The sequence below is a fragment of the Pteronotus mesoamericanus genome, unplaced genomic scaffold (genome assembly GCF_021234165.1).
Source record: "Pteronotus mesoamericanus isolate MK-2021 breed Mesoamerican mustached bat unplaced genomic scaffold, CSHL_Meso_final contig_164, whole genome shotgun sequence".
Taxonomy (NCBI): Eukaryota; Metazoa; Chordata; class Mammalia; order Chiroptera; family Mormoopidae; genus Pteronotus; species Pteronotus mesoamericanus.
Window position 1 is genome coordinate 21701073 of NW_026555065.1, and position 18783 is coordinate 21719855.

General features: G+C 47.0%; 1 protein-coding gene across 2 annotated transcripts; it reads left to right on the forward strand.

Moving 5' to 3' along the window:
• Positions 1-679: 679 nt before the first annotated feature.
• On the forward strand, positions 680-17631 carry EPB42 (erythrocyte membrane protein band 4.2). 2 transcript variants are annotated; one of them, XM_054565108.1, is made up of 14 exons: positions 695-790; positions 987-990; positions 2622-2807; positions 3428-3661; positions 5344-5462; positions 6326-6430; positions 7346-7523; positions 8085-8223; positions 8509-8612; positions 9390-9632; positions 10672-10971; positions 14101-14261; positions 15388-15521; positions 17309-17631. In XM_054565108.1, exons 1-14 carry the CDS (start codon positions 695-697, stop codon positions 17469-17471), a joined length of 2166 nt encoding a protein of 721 aa, XP_054421083.1. In that variant the 3' UTR covers positions 17472-17631. The 2 variants fall into 2 exon arrangements, with proteins under 2 accessions (XP_054421084.1, XP_054421083.1); XM_054565109.1 differs by lacking the exon at positions 987-990 and having other exon boundaries at positions 680-704.
• Positions 17632-18783: the final 1152 nt, after the last annotated feature.

Consider the following 18783-nt stretch of genomic DNA (forward strand, 5'->3'; position numbering starts at 1 on the left):
AAAGACGTAGGCTCCGGGTCCCAACATAGTTCCAAACCTCTGATAGAGTGTCCCAGAGCTTGGCAGGCTCTGGCTTCTGTTCTTAGGACATTTATTTTTCACCAACATATTCTACCTCTTTATCTCTTTCACACAGATGAGTCCCAGACATACATGTTCTCTCTCTGTATTCTCAGAACAGCCCGTGAACATCTAGCAACTTGTAGCCCGTGATATGCATAGGGCCTGAGATCTGGGGCTGGATGTGGGCCTCCTGTTTGTGGAGTCATCTCTTCCAGGGTCTTTCAAGTGTCATCCAGATAACATCTCAGAGAGTCTCTTGAGGCCACGGAAGCAACCGGCTTAGAGGTTTTTTTGGGGTTTCTCCAGGTGGCAGATCTTTCCCACTTCACCCCTCAATCCAGCCTGCCAGGCATACCCTTGCCGGGGCCTCCTGGCACAAAAGATAAAATGAAAAATGTCACCTCCCAACAGCCGGTCCAAGAGATAGCAGCAGGGAGGGAGTAGGAGAGAAGCAACTTGTCAGGGAGCTCACAAGAGAAGTGGAAGGAAACTCCACTATTTATAGATTCTTAAGCTAACAAAATTACCTTCATCATTTTCTGTCTGGAAGACAGATTCAGAGAGGGAACCCTGAGCAACAGTTCAAGACAGGCATTTCCTGTGGGCAACTGGATAAGAGCAGCCTGCAGCCATGGGACAGGGTGAGCCAAGCCAGCTCCGCATGGGGCTTGCTGGACTGTCAGCAGCCCTTCCATCATTATGCGTTTTCATGAAAAGAAGTAGGATGGTGGTGGACGTGATGTGACTATGGAAAGGAGTGGTAGTGGGTGCTGGGAGTGGTGGAGGTGATGGCGGTGGGGCCATGGAGTGGTAGCAGGGTAGGTTTGGGTGGCAAGTTAGTGGTCATAGTTGTGAAGATGGTGGTAATATGATGATGGTGATTAACATGGATCTATATTCTTGACCCAGGGTCATCATAAGAGGACTGTTCTCACTGGGTTGTGATACAGGAGATGGCCCTGGAAAAGCATGAGGGTGTCATAGCTTCAAGACTAAATGGAAAAGAAGGGAAAGTAGGGAGTCAGGGAATCTATCTAAAAGGAGCAAAGGCAGACAGAAAGCAAGAAATCATGCAGACCCCAGAGTATGCAGAAACTTCAGGGACCTCTGCAGTTCTGTTAGCACATTAACAAGTCTCATTATAAACGAGAATTGTCTGTTAGCCTGCCTTAATACTCCCAGGCCCACTCCTCGTAGAGTGTTCTAGTGTGTGTGGCACCGTAGATTTAGTGAGCCTTTAGGGGAAACAGCCAAGTATGATCTCACGCTTGCCATTTATAAGACAAGAGAGCTGGATTTAGTGATTTCAGAACCAGCTCTTGAAATTATCTGATTTCGTTCTAAGAAAAAATGAGTAGTGGTGGGCAAGATTCTGGATTTTATTCATTGCTTTTGGTTTGGGACCAGAACAGGAGGTCAACGATGAGGAAAAAGCACTGCTCTTATTATTAACAATAACGGTTTCATGTAATGGGACTTATGGGTCTGACCCTGTGTTAAGTGTATTACAGTAGTCCTCCCTTATCCATATTTTCACTTTTCGTGGTTTCATTACCTGTGATCAACCGTGATCTGAAAATATTAAATAAAACTTTCTAGCAGTAAATAATTCACAAGTTTTAAGTTGCAGGTTCTTCTGAGTAGCATGATGAAATTTTGCCCCATGTGCTTCCTGGGATGCGAACCATCCCTTTGTCCCGTGTATTTGTGATGTGTATGCTACCTGCCCTTTACTCACTTAGTAGTCATCTTGGTTGTTAGGAAGGCTTTTGAGGTATCACAGTGCTTGCATTCAAGTAACCCTTATCTTAATAATGGCCCCCAAACAATTCACATAACTTTTATTATTGTTTATTGTTACAATTGTTCTACTTTATTAATAGTTATTGTTATTAATTTCTAATTGTACCAAATTTATAAATTAAACTTTATCATAAGTACATATAGGAAAACACATAGTATATAGCAGTGATTTTCACCTTTTTTCATCTCATGGCACACTTAAGCTCATAACATAAACTAAAATTCTGCAGCCCATCAAAAATGTTATATTTTTTGTTGATCTGACAAAACAATAGATACGAGTTTTATTCATTCACAGCTATTGTTGTGTTCGTTATTGTCATTTTTTTTATTTGACAGTCTAAGGGAAAAGAGATCAGTGCCCCTGATTCAATAGTCAGCTATTACATGGTTTAAAAATTCTTGTGGCACACTGGTTGAAAATCACTAGCTGGTAGCATAGAGTTTGGTACTATCTCCAGTTCCAGGCATCCACCAGGGTCTTGGCATGTATCCCCCGAGGAGAAGGGGTGAGCAGGGACTACTGCAAATACATTATTTCATTTAATCTCCACAACACTGCAAGGAGGAGTGATCATTCTCAGGAAGACAAAATTGAGGGTCAGGGTAGTTAAGTTACTTGCCTTTGGTGGCACAGCTACTAAGTAAGTTGAGCCAAGGATTTTGAATGCTTGTCTCTCTGACTCCAGGGTCTCTGCTTTTACTTACTTGTCACGTTCACCGCAGTCTCCATGTTTTCTCTCTCTTCCACATAGCCCTAGGAATCAAGAGCTGTGACTTCCAGGCAGCAAGAAACAATGAGGAGCACCATACGAAGGACATCAGCTCCAGGCGCCTTGTTGTGAGGAGAGGACAGCCCTTCACCATCACACTACATTTCCGGGCTCCGGTCCATGCATTCCTGCCTGTCCTGAAGAAGGTGGCCCTCATTGCACAAACTGGTAAGTGGGGCAGGCCCAGAGCTGTTTGGCACCAGGACTGAAGGGTTCTTTCTCATCACCCCCTCAGGGAACTAAGGGGCAAATGGCCTACATGGTACCTGGGCCTCAAGAAGCTTTGCCCACCCAGCATGGCTGTTGTGAGGAGATATTGTGCATAATGAGTATTGTTTATTATGGTTCAGAAGTTGCCCAGCAGCAGTATCTTTAGGCGGTTTCTTTTGGTTGCAAATATTATATCAGTTTTTTAGAAAAGCCCAGATAGGATCTAACCCAGGCTGAATATAATATTTAATTGTTACTATTCATTGCATCTGCCCTCCATGTCAGATATTAGGCCAAGGTCTTTATATACAATATCTCATTAAGACTTCACATTGACCCTACAAAGCAGGTATTGTTACCATGCCCATTTTATAGACTATGGAATGTCTAGATGTAAGTACATTGGCACTGAGAACCTGTGTGCTTGCATCGCCCTCTGTTGACTCCCATTAATGGATGGGCCCCTTATTCTCCTCCAAAACCCATTTTTTACGTACTCCAGTTTTGTGATACTTTATTTTATTACTCAGTTGTGACCAAGAGGTCCAAATGACCAATACATCTGTGTGTGACTGCAGGAGAGCAGCCTTCCAAGGCCAACATGACCCAAGCCACATTCCCCATTTCCAGTCTGGGGGACCGGAAGAGGTGGAGTGCGGAGGTGGAGGACAGAGATGCCCAGTCCTGGACCATCTCTGTGACCACTCCCTCAGACGCCATCATCGGCCACTACTCACTTCTGCTGCAGGTCTTGCACAGGAAGCCACGCCTCCTGGGCCAGTTCACCCTGCTCTTTAACCCCTGGGTTAGAGGTGAGTTGGGACTTGGGTCAGCCTGGGCTGCATAGGATACTCAGGGCCCAGGTTCTGGGTGCAGCCTGGCAGCTTCCTCTAAAGGCAGCACCAGCACTGGTTCTTGTGGTATCTGTTTCCTGAAAGGCCTCTCTGACCCTGGCAGAAACAGCCTGGGGCTTCCCTCCGAGACCAAAGGCTTATCTCACCACCAAACCCTGGGGTTGCTTCAGACTAGCTGGTCACAGGAGATAAGAGTCAGAGATGACCCTGGGAGAGCTACCAGACACTACAAGATCTAGAAAGTACTTCAGGAATAGAGGCGACCTAAAGGATAAGCTTCTTTGTTTCCTCCCTGGACTGCCATAGACTATCACCAGGTGAGCCCAGGTTCTGTGGGGCCTGAGGTTTATATAATTTGGGGAAATCCCCTTAAAGTAAGAGAATACAAAATTTTTAATTGCTAAAACCCCTCCCAAGGTCCAAAAGGGGTCTGATAAGGGGCCCCAAAATATTCAAATTCATCAGCTTCACAGTAAATCTGTCCTTCTCCTCTCCACTTGTTTATTCTGTTCTTACTACTGAAGACTGGAGCCGCAAATTCCACAGCAGGCCTCCTGTAGCTCAGCAGGGAACTTTATAAAACGGGGGCTGCACCCAAGCAGAGAGGAGGAGGATGGAGCCACCTGTGCTCTGCTAATGTACTTCCCAGAGCCCTGCAGCACCTGGGCCAAACACCTCAGCTTGAAGTGACTTCCAGAAGTGATGTCCGCTGACTTCATAGAAAATACCCAGGAGGGAGGGGCAGGAGTTGAGGGCTCCTTGGGCATATGGCTCTGATTTTAGGTCCCAGGTGTTTCAGGGCTTTCTGAGTTCTAATATCCTATCCTCCCATTGCTTTGAGCACCCTCATCCCGGACGGATGCCTGGTGGGATGGTTTGACAATCTTTTTCTCCTTCTAGTCTCCAGAAACCTGTCTAACCATTCCCCACTCTACCCCCAGCACTAGGTACAGAGAGAGACACTTGGCAAATAGGGCTTTGAAGTGTCCATTGCCAGCTTTCTAGAGGTTGGGCTCCTCCCCAGCCCAACCCTTCGATGAGGACAGCAGGACAGGAACCAGCAGGAGATCATGGGAGCCGCACGCGCACTCGGAGGGGCCGAGGGCGCAAAGCCAATGCCTTGGCTTCTGATTTGCCAGCCTCACTGCTCCCTACGACCCTGTCTTGCCAAATGCTGCTCTTCTCTTCCACTCGCCCCTGTCAACCTATGTTGTATTGGTTTATCTGAAACACTATTTTTTTTTAAAAAAACTGAACCTGTGAGAGTCACATAACAGGCCCCCTGAGAAGCTCCCTGGGCTGCTGCCATCTTCTCATGGGCTGTAGCACTCTGGCCACACGTGTCTTTTGGGACCTGGTAGGCTTTTTAAGGTTGGTTGGTTCCTGTCTGCCTGGCTGACCACAAAGGGTACCTTGGCTGATGCAAAAGCTCTGACCCCTTTCCCTGGTCTCCACCAGAGAAAAGGCTGGGTCCCACTGGGGACAGTGAAAAGAGGAATTTCTTCTTCAGTCCTCTTCAGACCCAGAGCTGAAGGGGAGACATGTAGCAGAAACTGACCTGGGCGGGGTGGGCAGAGGCCAGGATGTGAAGAGCAGGCCCAGCACCCGACAGGCCTTCATCCCTGCCTGCCTCTCACCAGAGGATGCTGTGTTTCTGGAAAATGAGGCTCAACGCCGGGAGTACTTGTTGAACCAAAACGGCCTCATCTACCTGGGTACGGCTGACTGCATCCAGGAAGAGCCCTGGGACTTTGGCCAGGTATGGGGGCCTCCAGGGAAGGCGAAGGGACAGTGATTGCCCTATAACCTTTAGTGTTCAGGTCAAAGCTGACAGGTCCAAAAGCCCCTGGTCATGGGGCAATGTGTTTAGAAAATTTCTGCCATGTGGCACCTCTCTTTCCTAGGACCATGTCACATCATCCTCTACAGCTTCCCGAATTATTTCCTTAAAGACCATACAAATTAAACTCCTCTGTTAAATCCCCACTGTCTACAGAATAAAAACCAATGCCCTGGCATGACACACAGGCCCTTTACAGCCAGACCACTGCTTTCCTTTTCCCAAGAGCCACTCAGGCTTCAATTCCCGGCCAGCCCATGGACATGCATGCTGGATGTCCCCTCTACCTGGAATAGCATCCCTTCTTTATTACCCTGGAGCTCCTATCCATCTTTTAAGGCCTTCGGAAAGCCTTCCTCAGTCCCCAAAGGCAAAGTGAATCTCTTTGCTGCACTTTCTGCTCTGGGTTGGCATCTCTCTTACAGCTTTGGCTACGTAGCTGAGATCTGTAGTCTAAGTGGCCACGTGTCCCTCTCCATTCTTAACCGTGGGCTCTTTGAGAGCAGGAGCCAGGTATCCTGCACACGTGGGTCAGTGCTGGCAGGACCAGTAGGAGGGCACTAAATGGATAAAGATAGAAATGAAAGGAAACAACAGAGCCCTGGTCTTCAAGAGTTTATACCTTATTGGGATTGCACTGTCAGGCACGGGGAGCAGGGGACACCTGGAGACAACAAAGCAAGGAAAGAAGGAGGAAAACCCGAGTCTGGGAGAAGGTCAAGGTGATGGGGCTCATCTGAGGGATAGAAACCCTTCATCACGGCTCTGTGTGGTCCTTACAGTTCGAGGGGGATGTCTTGGACCTCAGCCTGGACCTGCTGAGCATGGACAAGCAGGTGGAGAAGTGGGGCAACCCTGTGCATGTGGCCCGCATTTTGGGCGCCTTGGTGAGTGAGAGGAGGAAAGGGGGGGCCCTCTGGCAGAGCCGCCCCCCTCTGTGGCCCTGGATATCTTCAGGGATAGTTCCTGGAGAAGAGCATGAGTGAGGAGGGGAGGACAGCAGCATCCCTGGGGGAGAGAAAAGCAAAGAGAGGTATCATCCTTCAAGACTCAAGCCAGTGAGGACTGAAACTGGCCTGGAATTCCTCAGAGCACTCTGCTGTCACCTGCCTCCTCCCCGCAGCCTAAGCAGGAGGCCTAGGTCCCTGGAAGGGAGGGAGTAGGGTTCATCTTGCTCAGTGTTTGAGGCAAAGGTGGTCAAAGGGACTTGTTTTTATTTCTAAATTATTCCTAAGGATATGCAGACCACGAAGGTAGCTTGGTGCTTTCCCATTGTTCCTAAATGTCCTTCACAATGTGTTCTCCATTTCCTCTTGTGCTGCTGGACTCTCCTGTGAAAGGGTGGGAAGGGACAGGGCCAGCTTGTGAGGAGGAGGTTTAGGATAAGAGGGCCTCCAGACCCCAGGTGCAAACATCCCCGAAGGACTCAGGACCAGGCATCTGAAGGAGCAGGGAACCCAGCCCCCGGTGAGGGGCCACTCTCATGTTCCTTGTGTGGCTTTCTTTGCCAGTGTGGTCCACAAACCCCTGGCTTCTAGAGGACTTGTTAAAAAGGTGGATTCCTCGATTTCCATCCCCCCAGAGATTATAACCCAGGGAGCTAAGGTGGAGCCCTGGGACGTGCAGGTTTAACATGGTCCAGGTAATTCTGATGCAGATGGTCTGTTCACCACACTTGGAGAACTGTGATGAGCCCTCCTCACCCCCCACCCCCACCAACTTCTCACCCCACCTCATGCCCTCGTCCCTGAAAGCTGTCTCATCCTGGGACTCACATAATATCCACATGTTTCCCCAAACAGCTGCATTCTCTCAAGAAGAAGAGTGTCCTGCCCACCCCCCAGACCCAGGCTGCCCAGGAAGAGGCCTTGCTGAACAAGCGCCGGGGCAGCGTGCCCATCCTGCGGCAGTGGCTCACAGGCCAAGGGCGACCTGTGTGTGACGGGCAGGCCTGGGTGTTGGCTGCTGTTGCTTGCACAGGTACAGAGCAGGCTCACCTTGGCTGCTGCACAGTGTCTGCCTCTTGGGTTGCCCTTTGGTCCCCGATGTGGGAGGGACATCTCCAAAAGCAGCTACTGCCTCCACTCTGCAGCATTTCCTCACCATCATTACTCCCGTAACTGGTTCCAATGCACCATCTGGCCAAGAAACCAGCTACTTGTTCAAGGCAGCTCCTCCTGACCAGCTTCTGCTCCTTTTCCCGCTCAGCAATTTTGGGCCTATCTGACGAACTCTGCTCCCATCTCACTTTCACCCCAAAACTTCCCCTGGTCCTCCCCAAGTAGGGCAAGCCCCCAGTGCTCTGCCAGCCTCTCCGTGCCGCATGCTCTGCCTGCTGGGCAACTTGTGTGGACCTCATTCCGTGGCCTTTATAGGTCCTGTGCCTGGTGTCAGTTCTAACTTCCTGGTGCCTATCTCCCTCCTCTTTCCATGGGGTCCCCTGGCATTTAAGACAGTGCCTGACCAGAGAAGACACTGAAGACACTCCCCACACCCCACCCTGGCCTCTCTGGCGCCCTCTGACTCTGCCCCTCATTGCAGTCCTGCGCTGTCTGGGAATCCCTGCCCGCGTCGTTACCACATTCGGCTCAGCCCAGACCACCAGCGGAGGCCTGTTTGTGGATGAGTACTACAATGAGGACGGGCTTCAGAATGGAGAAAGCCAAAGAGGCAAAATCTGGTGAGAAGCCCAAAGGGGATGGAGTCTCAGACTGGAAGGGCTCCAAACCCGGGTGGCATAACCCTGTGGGAACCCACCACCCTCAATGGCCCAGGCACTAAGAGAAGGCCTTCAAGACCCTTGGATGCTAAAGGTCAGCTGTAGCACGCAAGCCGCTTCCTGGGAGCATGGCAACCGCTTTGGCACAGCATCCTCCCATGGCTTCAGCAACAACTGCTATTCCTAGAATCTCTTCAGGACTCTTCCCCTGCCCCCCAACTTGAATTGTTCCTTTGCTACCTTCAGGATCTTCCAGACTTCCACAGAGTGCTGGATGACCCGACCTGCTTTGCCCCAGGGTTATGGTGGATGGCAGATTCTGTACCCAAGTGCTCCTGAGGGAAGTGGAGGTAAAGTCTGTGACTACCATGCTCTGGGCAGAGCTGCGTGGGCTAAAGGAGTCCCTCAGAGAGAAAGGAGCAGCAGCAGGTTGTCCAGAGGGGGTCTGCATCCCCTAAAACAGGAAAAGCGGAAAGAATGACAGTGGTTGGCTGAATGCTGACCCAATGCCAGTGGGCTCCAGGGGACAAAGGTGTTAGCCATCTCAGCCCAGGGCTGTGGGGAGACTAGCCCCATCTCAGAGCAATGGCTGCGATTACTGAGCCTCAGTGAAAGGCAGAAGGTCTTAAAAGAAATGGTAGTTATGTTGGGTCAGGAGCTTGTAATGTGGGACTTCTGAGGTTCTGGTTACAGATGAAGAGGGTATCAAGATAGGTTCCAGCTCAGAGAAGTTATCTTCAGGAGCCATAAAATATGGCTCTTTTCCCCCAGGAACAGATCAGTCCCAAAGCCCGGCATACATAAGATCTCAGTGCAGATGGCATACTCCTATTACATCCACAGCAAAGCTGGCTTAGGAACCCCTATGCACTGTGTTTCTCTGAGGTTCTACCTGCCCAGTTTCTGAAAGGGCTCCTGCCACAGGCCATTACCAAAATTATTGTCACTAAACATTGTGAATTTCACCTCTGAATGCCTTCTTAGAAACTCTGCTTAGTGCCTACCTCGGATCTTGATCCCCAGGGAGGGAAAATAGGGTCTAGGATGGGAACTGAGGTCATGGAGCTCTGACCCAAGCAGAGGTCTGGGCATTGCTCCTCTTGCTCTCTGACCTTTCTCTCCCTCAGTCCTGAAGACCTGTGATCTGGTCCCCGTCAGAGCAGTCAAGGAGGGGACACTGGGGCTGACCCCTGCAGTAGCAGATCTTTTTGCTGCAATAAACGCCTCATGTGTGGTCTGGAAGTGCTGTGAGGATGGGACACTGGAGCTGACCAACTCCAACACTAAGTATGTTGGCAACAACATCAGCACCAAAGGCGTGGGCGGTGACCGCTGTGAGGACATCACTCAGAACTACAAGTACCCTGAAGGTACTAGGCAGGGGAGGACCCCAGGCTTCTCAGCCCCTGAAATAGCAAAACGGGGGAGGGGTGGGCTAGACAGATGCAGGCCACAGGGAGTTGTAGTCCTTTCCGCATCAAATAAAACAGGGTTTCTTAACCTGCTTTGACACTATTGACATTTTGGGCCAGGTGACTCCTTGTTGTGGGGGGTTGTGCATCATAGGGCATTTAGCAGTGTTTCTGGCCTCTGTCCACTAGATGCCAGCTCCTCTCGACCACCATCACCAGTTGTGACAACCAAAAATGTCTCCAGACATTTCCAAATGTCTCCTGAGGGGCACAATTACCCTCAGCTGAGAACTACTGCTTTAAAACAACACACTTAAGCCCAGCTTCCAGACAATGTTCTTGCTCTTACCCAATCCCTCTCTACCTGTTCTTCCCTCCATGCTACTTCATGGCACCAATGTCTACCTATTTGTTCCAAATATGGGTCTTGCACTCTCGTCTCTTCCTCTTTGATCAGTCTACATCGCCTCATCACCTCCTTCCCCATTGCCTGTGGGTAACCCGGGGCTTCATCTTCTCTTGTCCACAGGATTCCAACCGTCTCCTAACTGGACCCTCTGCCTGCTGTCTCTCCATCATTATTCCCATTCCAAACTTTCAGTTTCCAGAATGAGCTTTCTAAGACACAAGTGTAACTATGTTACATCCCTGCTCCAGAATATCCTTGGAATAAGTTCAAACTCTTTTGCTTAGAAAGATTCAAGTTTCTCCCAAACTGTCATCAGAGACGGTGTGACTTGTCCAAAAGTTGGCTTTCCCAACCATTCAAGGGGCAAATTCATAGCACTTGAAAAAGAACTTGGCCCTTGAGTGACTTGGGAGGGACACTCTGTACCTGTAGTGGATGTGCCGAATACAGGCCCTTTTTTTCTCCTCTTTTAAACATAAACATGGCCTTAGAAGTTTGTAAAGTTTTTGTGACTTTGGCATTTGAGCAGCAGTGGGTAAATGAGTCTTATTCATGAATAAGAGGCCTCTTTGTTTATCCCATTCTTAGGATCTCTTCAAGAAAAAGAGGTGCTGGAGAAAGTCCAGAAAGATAAACTGGGACACTGGGAAGGCAATGGCATCTGTCCTCCCAGTCTCGAGACTTCCGATCCTCTGTACTTGTTCTTGGAAGCGCCCCCCTCCCTACCACTGGGAGGGGATGCCCAGCTCTCTGTGACCCTGATTAACCCCAGTGACCAGGAGAAGACTGCGCAGCTGGCAATTGGGGTGCAGGCAGTGCACTACAATGGCACCCTTGCTGATGAGCTCTGGAGGAAGAAGCTGTTTCTCACGCTCAGTGCCAACCTGGGTAACTCTCTACAGCCCTGTCAGATGCCCAAATCCTCAGATCCCACCCAGGGAGGGGGAAATGCAGCCATAAGCCTCCCACCACGGGTCTCAATAGGTGGCTTCTAACCCCTGGTGTGCATGCTCTCTCTCTCTCTCTCTCTCTCTCAATATATGTATATTGTGCTACACACACACACACACACACACACACACACCACAATTCTGATTGCAGCAATATAAGTAAACAGACTATAGCAGCAGTGTAAGAAGTGTCTGATAAGGTAAACAGAACACAATGGCAGGGGGCATTGCATGCCATCTAGAGCAGGCTGCCTCCAAGTAAATCAAACAGCACTAAAGGATGAGTAGGAGAGTGGTGGACAGAAAAGTGCATCATGGGTATTCCACACAAAAGGAAAAATATGTGCACAGGTTCTTCCTCCCAGAGAGTCTTATTTAATTGGTCTGGGATGAGGTCCAGGCATTGCTGTTGTTGGTTTTTTGGGTTTTTTTTTTTTAACTCCCTATGTTATTCTGCGGTTGAAATTTCCTGGACAAGAGCAGTTGTTCTCTAACTTTCCTGTAATCAAAATCACCCAGGAAAATCTGTTGCTCAGCCTGCACCCTAAATCAATTAAATCAGAAATTCCATGGTTGGAACAAGATAAAACCAGTGTGGAATAGAGCTCGTGTATATTATTGCAACAGCCTCCTAGTCACCACTCTTCCCTCAGTCTCTCCATCCTGTTCCCTTTCTAAGGAAGGGGGGAAGTAGGGAGGGGAGCAGTGGGGAGAGTGGTATGAGAGCTGGACGAGGCCAGATCACACAGGAGCTTGTAGGTAACGCTAAGCACCTTGAGTTTTGTTCTCTGGGCAACAGGGAACTGGTGAAAGTTGTTACAGGGAGTCATTATGATCAGAAATTCATTTTTATCATTTTTTTATCCTCACCTGAGGACATGCTTAGTGATTTTAGAGAGAGGGAAAGCAGGGGAGAGAGAGGCATGAATGTGAAAGAGAAAATCGATTGGTTGCCTCTCATACGCACCTGACGGGGGACCAGACCCACAACCTAGGCATGTGCCCTTACTGGGGATCAAACCCGTGACCTTTTTTGGTTTACAGGATGACACTCAAACCAACGGAGCCACACCAGCCAGGGCAGAAATTCATTTTTAAAAAAGGACTTTTGGAAGAATGGAATGGAAGGGGTTACATTAGAATAGTGGTTCTCAGGCTGGGCTGCACATTAGAATCATGGGGAGCTTTAAAGATACTGATACCTGGGCCTCACCATCAAAGTCTGATATAACTGACTTGAGATACGGCCTGGCATTGGGATTGTTTTATAAAGCTCTCCATGTGATTCAAATGTGCAGCCAAGGTTGAAAACCACTGGATTAGAGGTTGAACTGTTTTGTAATAATCAAGAAATGAAGGACAAACTAAACTATCAGCCCTTCTTAATGAAGATACATTAAGAAGGTTCTGGATTGGATTTGTGAATATGTGTATGCGTGTGGGAAGAGAATGCATCCAGTTTGGGCAAGTCTCCAGAACAGGGAAAATGGGGAAGGAAAGGTTTGGAGGAAAAGATGACGAATTCTGTTTGTGGCATGTTGGGTTTGAAAGCCTGTTACATAGGCAGTATGCATCTGGAAACCTAAACCTGGTATTCAGCATTAAGGCCTGGGTTGTAGATGAAAGGGAAGAAACCCAGAAGAAAGGGGCAGCCAAGAATCATGGCATCAGTGAGCTGAAGGGGGCAACAAGGACTGTGAGGAGAAGAAAGAGTGAGGAGGGAACACAGGCAACACCAACATGTAAGGGGCAGTCAAGGAAAGAGCAGAGAGTAAGGGAGATGAAGAAGGCAAAGAGAGGAGGGGGCATCCAGCAAGGGCAACAGAGGCCAAGAGATGTCAAGGCTGAAAAGCATCCATTGACAGAGTGGTCTTACTCAGAAGCGATGGTGAACTCCAGCTTTCTGGGGGTTGAATGGATTGAGAGTTGAGGAGTTGAGACAAGCTGTGCAGTCCTTTCTGGAAGAGTGGATGGATAAAGAAGAGAGGCTAGGTGGCAGTCAGCCAGAGGCTGGGTAGAGGGAAGGTGTTTGTTTTCCATTTAAGATGAGAGAAAGTGAAATCTGCTTACATGCTGGAAAAAAAATAATCATCAGAGAAGAAAAGACTGAAGCCTCAGGAGAAATATGGTTTTTTTCTTTTTTAAAAATTGAATTTTTCTTGGGGAGACATTGGTTGATAAAATTATATAGGTTTCAGGTGTACAGTTCTATAATACATTATCTGTATGTTGTTTTGCATGTCCACCACTCCAAGTCAAGTAAGAAAGATGCATTTTAATTGATAATGCAACCCTTGGGGAAATGAGAATCAACTAGAATAATTATAGGTCACATTTACTGAGCTATACTTAATCTGTGGCAAATGTGGTATTAAATGTTCTATGTGCATTGTCTGATTTATCCTCACAACAACCCTACGAGGCAGGAACCATTATTATCCCCACTTTACAGATGAGGAGACTGAGACACAGTTACGCAGCTAGGCACTAGTAGGGTCAGGACAGAGCATGGATTTAAAAAGCAGAGGACGAGACTCGAGCAGGGGAGACACCTCATCCTCCTGCTGGGGCAGCGACAACCGGGGTAGAGGTCTATGTCTGTAGGTTGGGAATGGAAACATGAACTTGAGAGGACTCCTCGAGGATGAAAGATGGCTTTATTTCCTCTGACAAAGGGAAAGAGAAGAAGCAGAGAATGGGAAAGAACTATGCATATATTCGGCAACAACTGTGTGGCAGGGGCTGAGATAAGCACTTTATTTACAGTATTCATTAACACCAGCCAGGCAGGTGTTATTAGACAAGGAAACTGAGGCCAAGAGAGCTTAACTTGCTCTAGTTCAAAGAAACCGTTCCACAACCCCACTGAGGTGGTCTGCCAAGAGTGTTAGTACAGGTGGGGATGGTTGTGAGGGATGAGTTCTTGAGTTCAAGTTTGATATTGCTGTGCGGAATGAGGCATCTTTCTGGCTTCGGTGAGATCTTGACTGCTTTGCGTTGTGTGTGTACTATTGCTTGTTTCTGGGGCATACACACCAGCACTGACTCCTCCTGTCACATGTCTCAGTTAAGAAAATCACCACCAGCCTGTCCTACTCCTATTTTGAGCGAAGCCCACCTGAGAACAGCTTCCTCAGACTTACCGCTTTGGCAACATACTCAGAGTCCAGCCTCAGCTGCTTTGCTCAGGAAGACATCGCCATCTGTAGACCATGCCTCGCCATTGAGGTAGGCACCAGTCTCCCCAAATGACTCATTCGCTATTACTCAGGTCCCCATTTCAGAAAGAACCAGAGCCTATCACACTCCAGTACAGGGGACTCTGCCGTAGAGTTACTAGAAAATGCTAGGCTGAGAGCTCCTTGTCTTCACAGACATGGTTTATTGCCTATGCTATTCAGGTTTAAATCTTTGGGTAGGTAAAGGTTCCTACAGCTGGGCTCCCCAGTTGCTACCTCCATACTTATTGGGATAATAGCCTATGTTTATTTAGCATATTATACAGAGGCCAATGTATTTTCACCTCCTTTATTTCTTTTAATTCAAAAGCCCTGTGAGGTGAAACTGTTTTCCATTACTCAGGTGAGGAAACTGTCCTAAAGAGCAACATGCACAAGATCATAAAAATGGGACATTTTAGAGATTTATGGCTCTTGGTCTGGTCATCTTTCCACATGTCTACCTTGGCCAAAATAAATGTGTTTTGGTTCATGGCCTCAAAGAAGTTATAGTTGGGTAAGAGAAACACAATGTTTCGTCCTATATGTAAGTGCTTTAATAGAGCTACAAAGTCACTCTGGGATAAATGAAGTAAAGGGGATTAAAGCTCATCTGATAAATTTGAGGATGACTTCGTGGAGGAGGTGGGATTTATACTGGGCCTTGAAAAATGGGTAAGCTTCCAGTGCAGAGGTAGGGGAAGGCCACTGCAAGCAGGAAGGGCCCAAAGAAAGGGAATCTGAGGGGGGTGTGCTGGGGGATGGGAAAGTACCAGATGTAGCCTGGATATAGTTTAGTCAAGGGAAGAATAAATGAGGTTGGAGAGGTGGGTTGGGGTCAGACCATGAAGGATTCTGAGTGTCAACTGCAGCTGTATACCAAACACAGTGGGGAACATTCCAAGGTCTCTAAGTGAAGGAGAGGCACCTTCAGAGACAGTCTATGATGGATCAAAGGTGAGAGTAAATGCAGGAAGGCCAGGTAGAAAGGTAAAGAAGTCAGCTGTGGTACTTGGAAATGGATGGCAGAGATAGGAGCGTAATGAGGAGGGTACAGGGCAGGTGCCCAGGAGGGGAAGGAGCGACTCTGGCTCTGTGTTCTTGACCTCTGCTCCAGGTGTTGTCTCTTCCCACAGATGCCAGAGGTAGCAGAGCAGTATCAACCTCTTAAGGCTTCAGTCAGCATCCAAAACTCTCTAGATGCTCCCATGAAGGACTGCGTGATCTCCATCCTTGGAAGGGGGCTCATTCACAGAGAGAGGAGCTACAAGTAAGAAACCGCAAGTTTCCCAGCCCCTTGACACATCTCAGCTGGTCAGAAAGGGTGGGACCCAAGAGGAGTAACTAACTGTCTTTTTGCTGTGTCTATGGAGACAGTGCAAATATGCCCTGAAGTGAAACTAAAGGACTAGGGCCTGTCTCATCCTGGGGACCATGTGTACAGGGGACAGGAGTGAGGGAGGCTCTGTGCCCCTTAGACACTCGCCTGACCCCTGGTTGCTGCCCTGCAAGAAGAGCCCTGACACAGGTGGTGAATGCAGGTGAGAGGGTCAGGGCCGAGTGCTAGAGATCACAGGGTGGGTAGGCTGCCTCTCAAAAGCTGCATTCTACTAATGCCGCCCACAAGACTGAATTTTGTTTATTTGAATATCCTCTTCTATTCTTATTTCCTACTTCCATTCCCACCACCCTTCATATCCTTTTGTTAGTATGTGTTAAATGTCCACTGTTGCTTCATGAGCCTATATTTTTAACTTATATAACTGATGTTATATCTAATTCTTTTTCTTTTCACTCAGATCTGTCCACATATACCAAGTCCATTGTTTCTGCTGCCTAATACAGAGTGCACATCCCCTGCTTCCTACCACTCCACTTCACAGTGATGGGCACTCAGGGTGCCTCTTTTGGATGCCACAAATACTGCTGCAAAGAACACCCCCAAACATGTCCCCTTATGTGCTTGTTTGAAACTGATTGGGGAGGAAAGAATATATATGCCCAGGAATTGAACTGCTGAGTCCTAGAATGTTTGCAGAGCGGCTATAGGGGCCTTACTCCCTCCAGCAGTCCCTGACATAGTAGGAATAGTATTCCTACTATTCGTCTGCTCTTGGCAATACTCACCTTTCTCTTTTTTCCAGTCTATAAGAAATAAGATAATATCTCTTTATTGTTTTAATTTAACTCTTCATGTGTTTATTAGCCTTTTACTTTTCCTCCTCTATAAAGTTCCTTGTCCACTTTTCTTTTGGTGTTCCTGCTTTTGTGCCTTGTTCATGTGCAGAGTTCCCTGTATAGTCTAGGCATGAGTCCCTTGTTGGTTTTAAATGTTGCAAGTATCTCTTTTCATGACCTCTCCTTTCATTATGTCCACTGCATCCTTCAATGAATATACAGTATCCAGTTTCGAGTTTCTGTTTGTACCGCCCTGCAGGTCCCTGACTGATTTTCTGATATTGAGCCACTGCCTCAGCCTCATGAAACTCAGTGATACATTCTTGCCAATAAGTTGAGAGAAGGGACTGCCAAGGTTCAATCAGATATGTGTAGTCTCCCGGATCAGTTGTGGGACAAAGCTCCTTAAAGGATACCTGCACCATTCATTCCCTCAGTCACCGTAAGAAGGTCCCCAGGCAGGCCAGGAGGCTGCTGATAGGGCTCCAAACACCACCTGTTGCCATACTGACATCTTCTCAATATACCAGCCATACCCACTGCATTTAGCAGTGCAAGTGTTACAAAGCTCAAGCTTTTCCAAACATACCCCAGTGCTGTTACCAAGAGTGGAAACAGACTGAAGTCACAGGTGATAAAAGAAAAAGCAGATGCAGCTTGGAAGCCCTTAGCATAGGATTTCTCTTCTCAGTCATGAAATTGCTTACCATAGAGGGGCTGTCTTCTACCCTCTTAAAATCTCCTGTGTCAACAGCGAGGTACTTAGATGTTTATTTCATCATGATCCACCTCTTCAAGTAGGGAAGGATCAGAATCACTGGGACCAGCGAAGCAATGAAACTGGGACAGAATTAGCACCTACCTTTTCCTTTATTTCAGGTTAGGTCCTGTGCGGCCTGGAAACACCTTGTGCACCCAATTCTTCTTCACGCCGACGAAGGTGGGGCTCCAGCGGCTCACTGTGGAAATGGACTGCAACATGTTCCAGAACCTAACCCACTACAGGAGTGTCACTGTGGTAGCCCCTGAGCAAGCAGCTTAAACTACCAGCTCAAACTACCAGCTCCAGCATCAGTTGCCCCAACCACCCCCTTGTATATATGATCTGAAACCAAACGTGCCTGAAGGGAAACTTTGCTTATCGAACAAATGAAATCTCCATTCAGGCTGAGCAGAAGAGTGACCAAGAACAGAACTAGATTCCCAAAAATCAATAGTAAAGACATTCATCTCTGTCACTCCAGCTTAAGGCAGCTGTGAAGACTAGTTGTCTTACAATAGAAACTACTGAGCTTGAGTGATAAAAGGAAACTTAAAAAGGTACTCAGATAAGCACATTCAGATTTTTCTGGTTCAGAGTTTTCACAACCATTTTAGTGCTAACACATTCACTAACTCATAGGTAAAGAACCTAAAATTTAAATCATTCTTATATTTCTGATGAAATGGGGCACTATAAACTAAAAATTGAATTTTTAGATAATTCTAAGATTACATTGATCAATGCTATCCCTGACCATTACCCTTCAAGTTTCAAAGATAACTGAACAAAGTTATAAAATACAAAACATAGGACCTGAGAGTAGAATGGTCTTCTAAGTTCTGCTATAGACAAGTTTTTATGGGAGTTTCGTATGCATTAAGTATCCTACAATTAAAGTCTGATGTTAATAACATGAATTTGGTTAGTAGAGAAATATGAAAATTATTAAGTATATAGAAAATAGGTCCTGAAAGAAAGAATAAAAGAACTGGACTCCTTTTGTACAAAGTTATGATTTTTTGGGGTTCATATTATTTTGTTGCTTTGGCACTTTCTTAGTTTTCGTTCTTTTTCTTTATGATATTTGTTAAAAATACAGAATGGCACTTTATAAAGGTAAATTAAAACTCTTAAAAATTTCAACCCCAAGTACACACCAGTTGCTCAGAAGAATGGCTGCTGTTGCTATTTATACCTAAAGAGACCATGGAGACACTGGAAGGGCAGACGTGAAGAATTACACATAACTATTCAAGGAAAAGGACTGGCATAAGTCAAGTCACCAGAATCTACATGACTATAAATTTGCCTTGTTTCCAGTATATAATCTTCCAGACTGATGCAAAAATATAGTTAAGTGGTGATGGTTTCATGAAATGATTAAGTGAAGAGACCCTAAAAGTTATATAAACTTGTGTACATTAGAAATTTTTTGATTGATAAAAATTTTGTATTTCTATCTGGGGATACATGTAATATATAACAGAAACAATACAGGTATGTATAAAAAAAACAAATCTGGTTCAGTAAACAAACCTGACAAATGAACTCAATTACAGAAAATAATTTTAGAGTCATGGAGTGACTTGAA

Bases quoted from the DNA above. Each gene is read 5' to 3' on its own strand.
- EPB42 (XM_054565108.1), top strand. From the start codon at position 695: ATGGGACAGGGTGAGCCAAGCCAGCTCCGCATGGGGCTTGCTGGACTG. The intron at 3,662-5,343 runs GTGAGTTGGGAC...GCCTCTCACCAG, and splicing joins CTTTAACCCCTGGGTTAGAG to AGGATGCTGTGTTTCTGGAA. The intron at 9,633-10,671 runs GTACTAGGCAGG...TCCCATTCTTAG, and splicing joins GAACTACAAGTACCCTGAAG to GATCTCTTCAAGAAAAAGAG.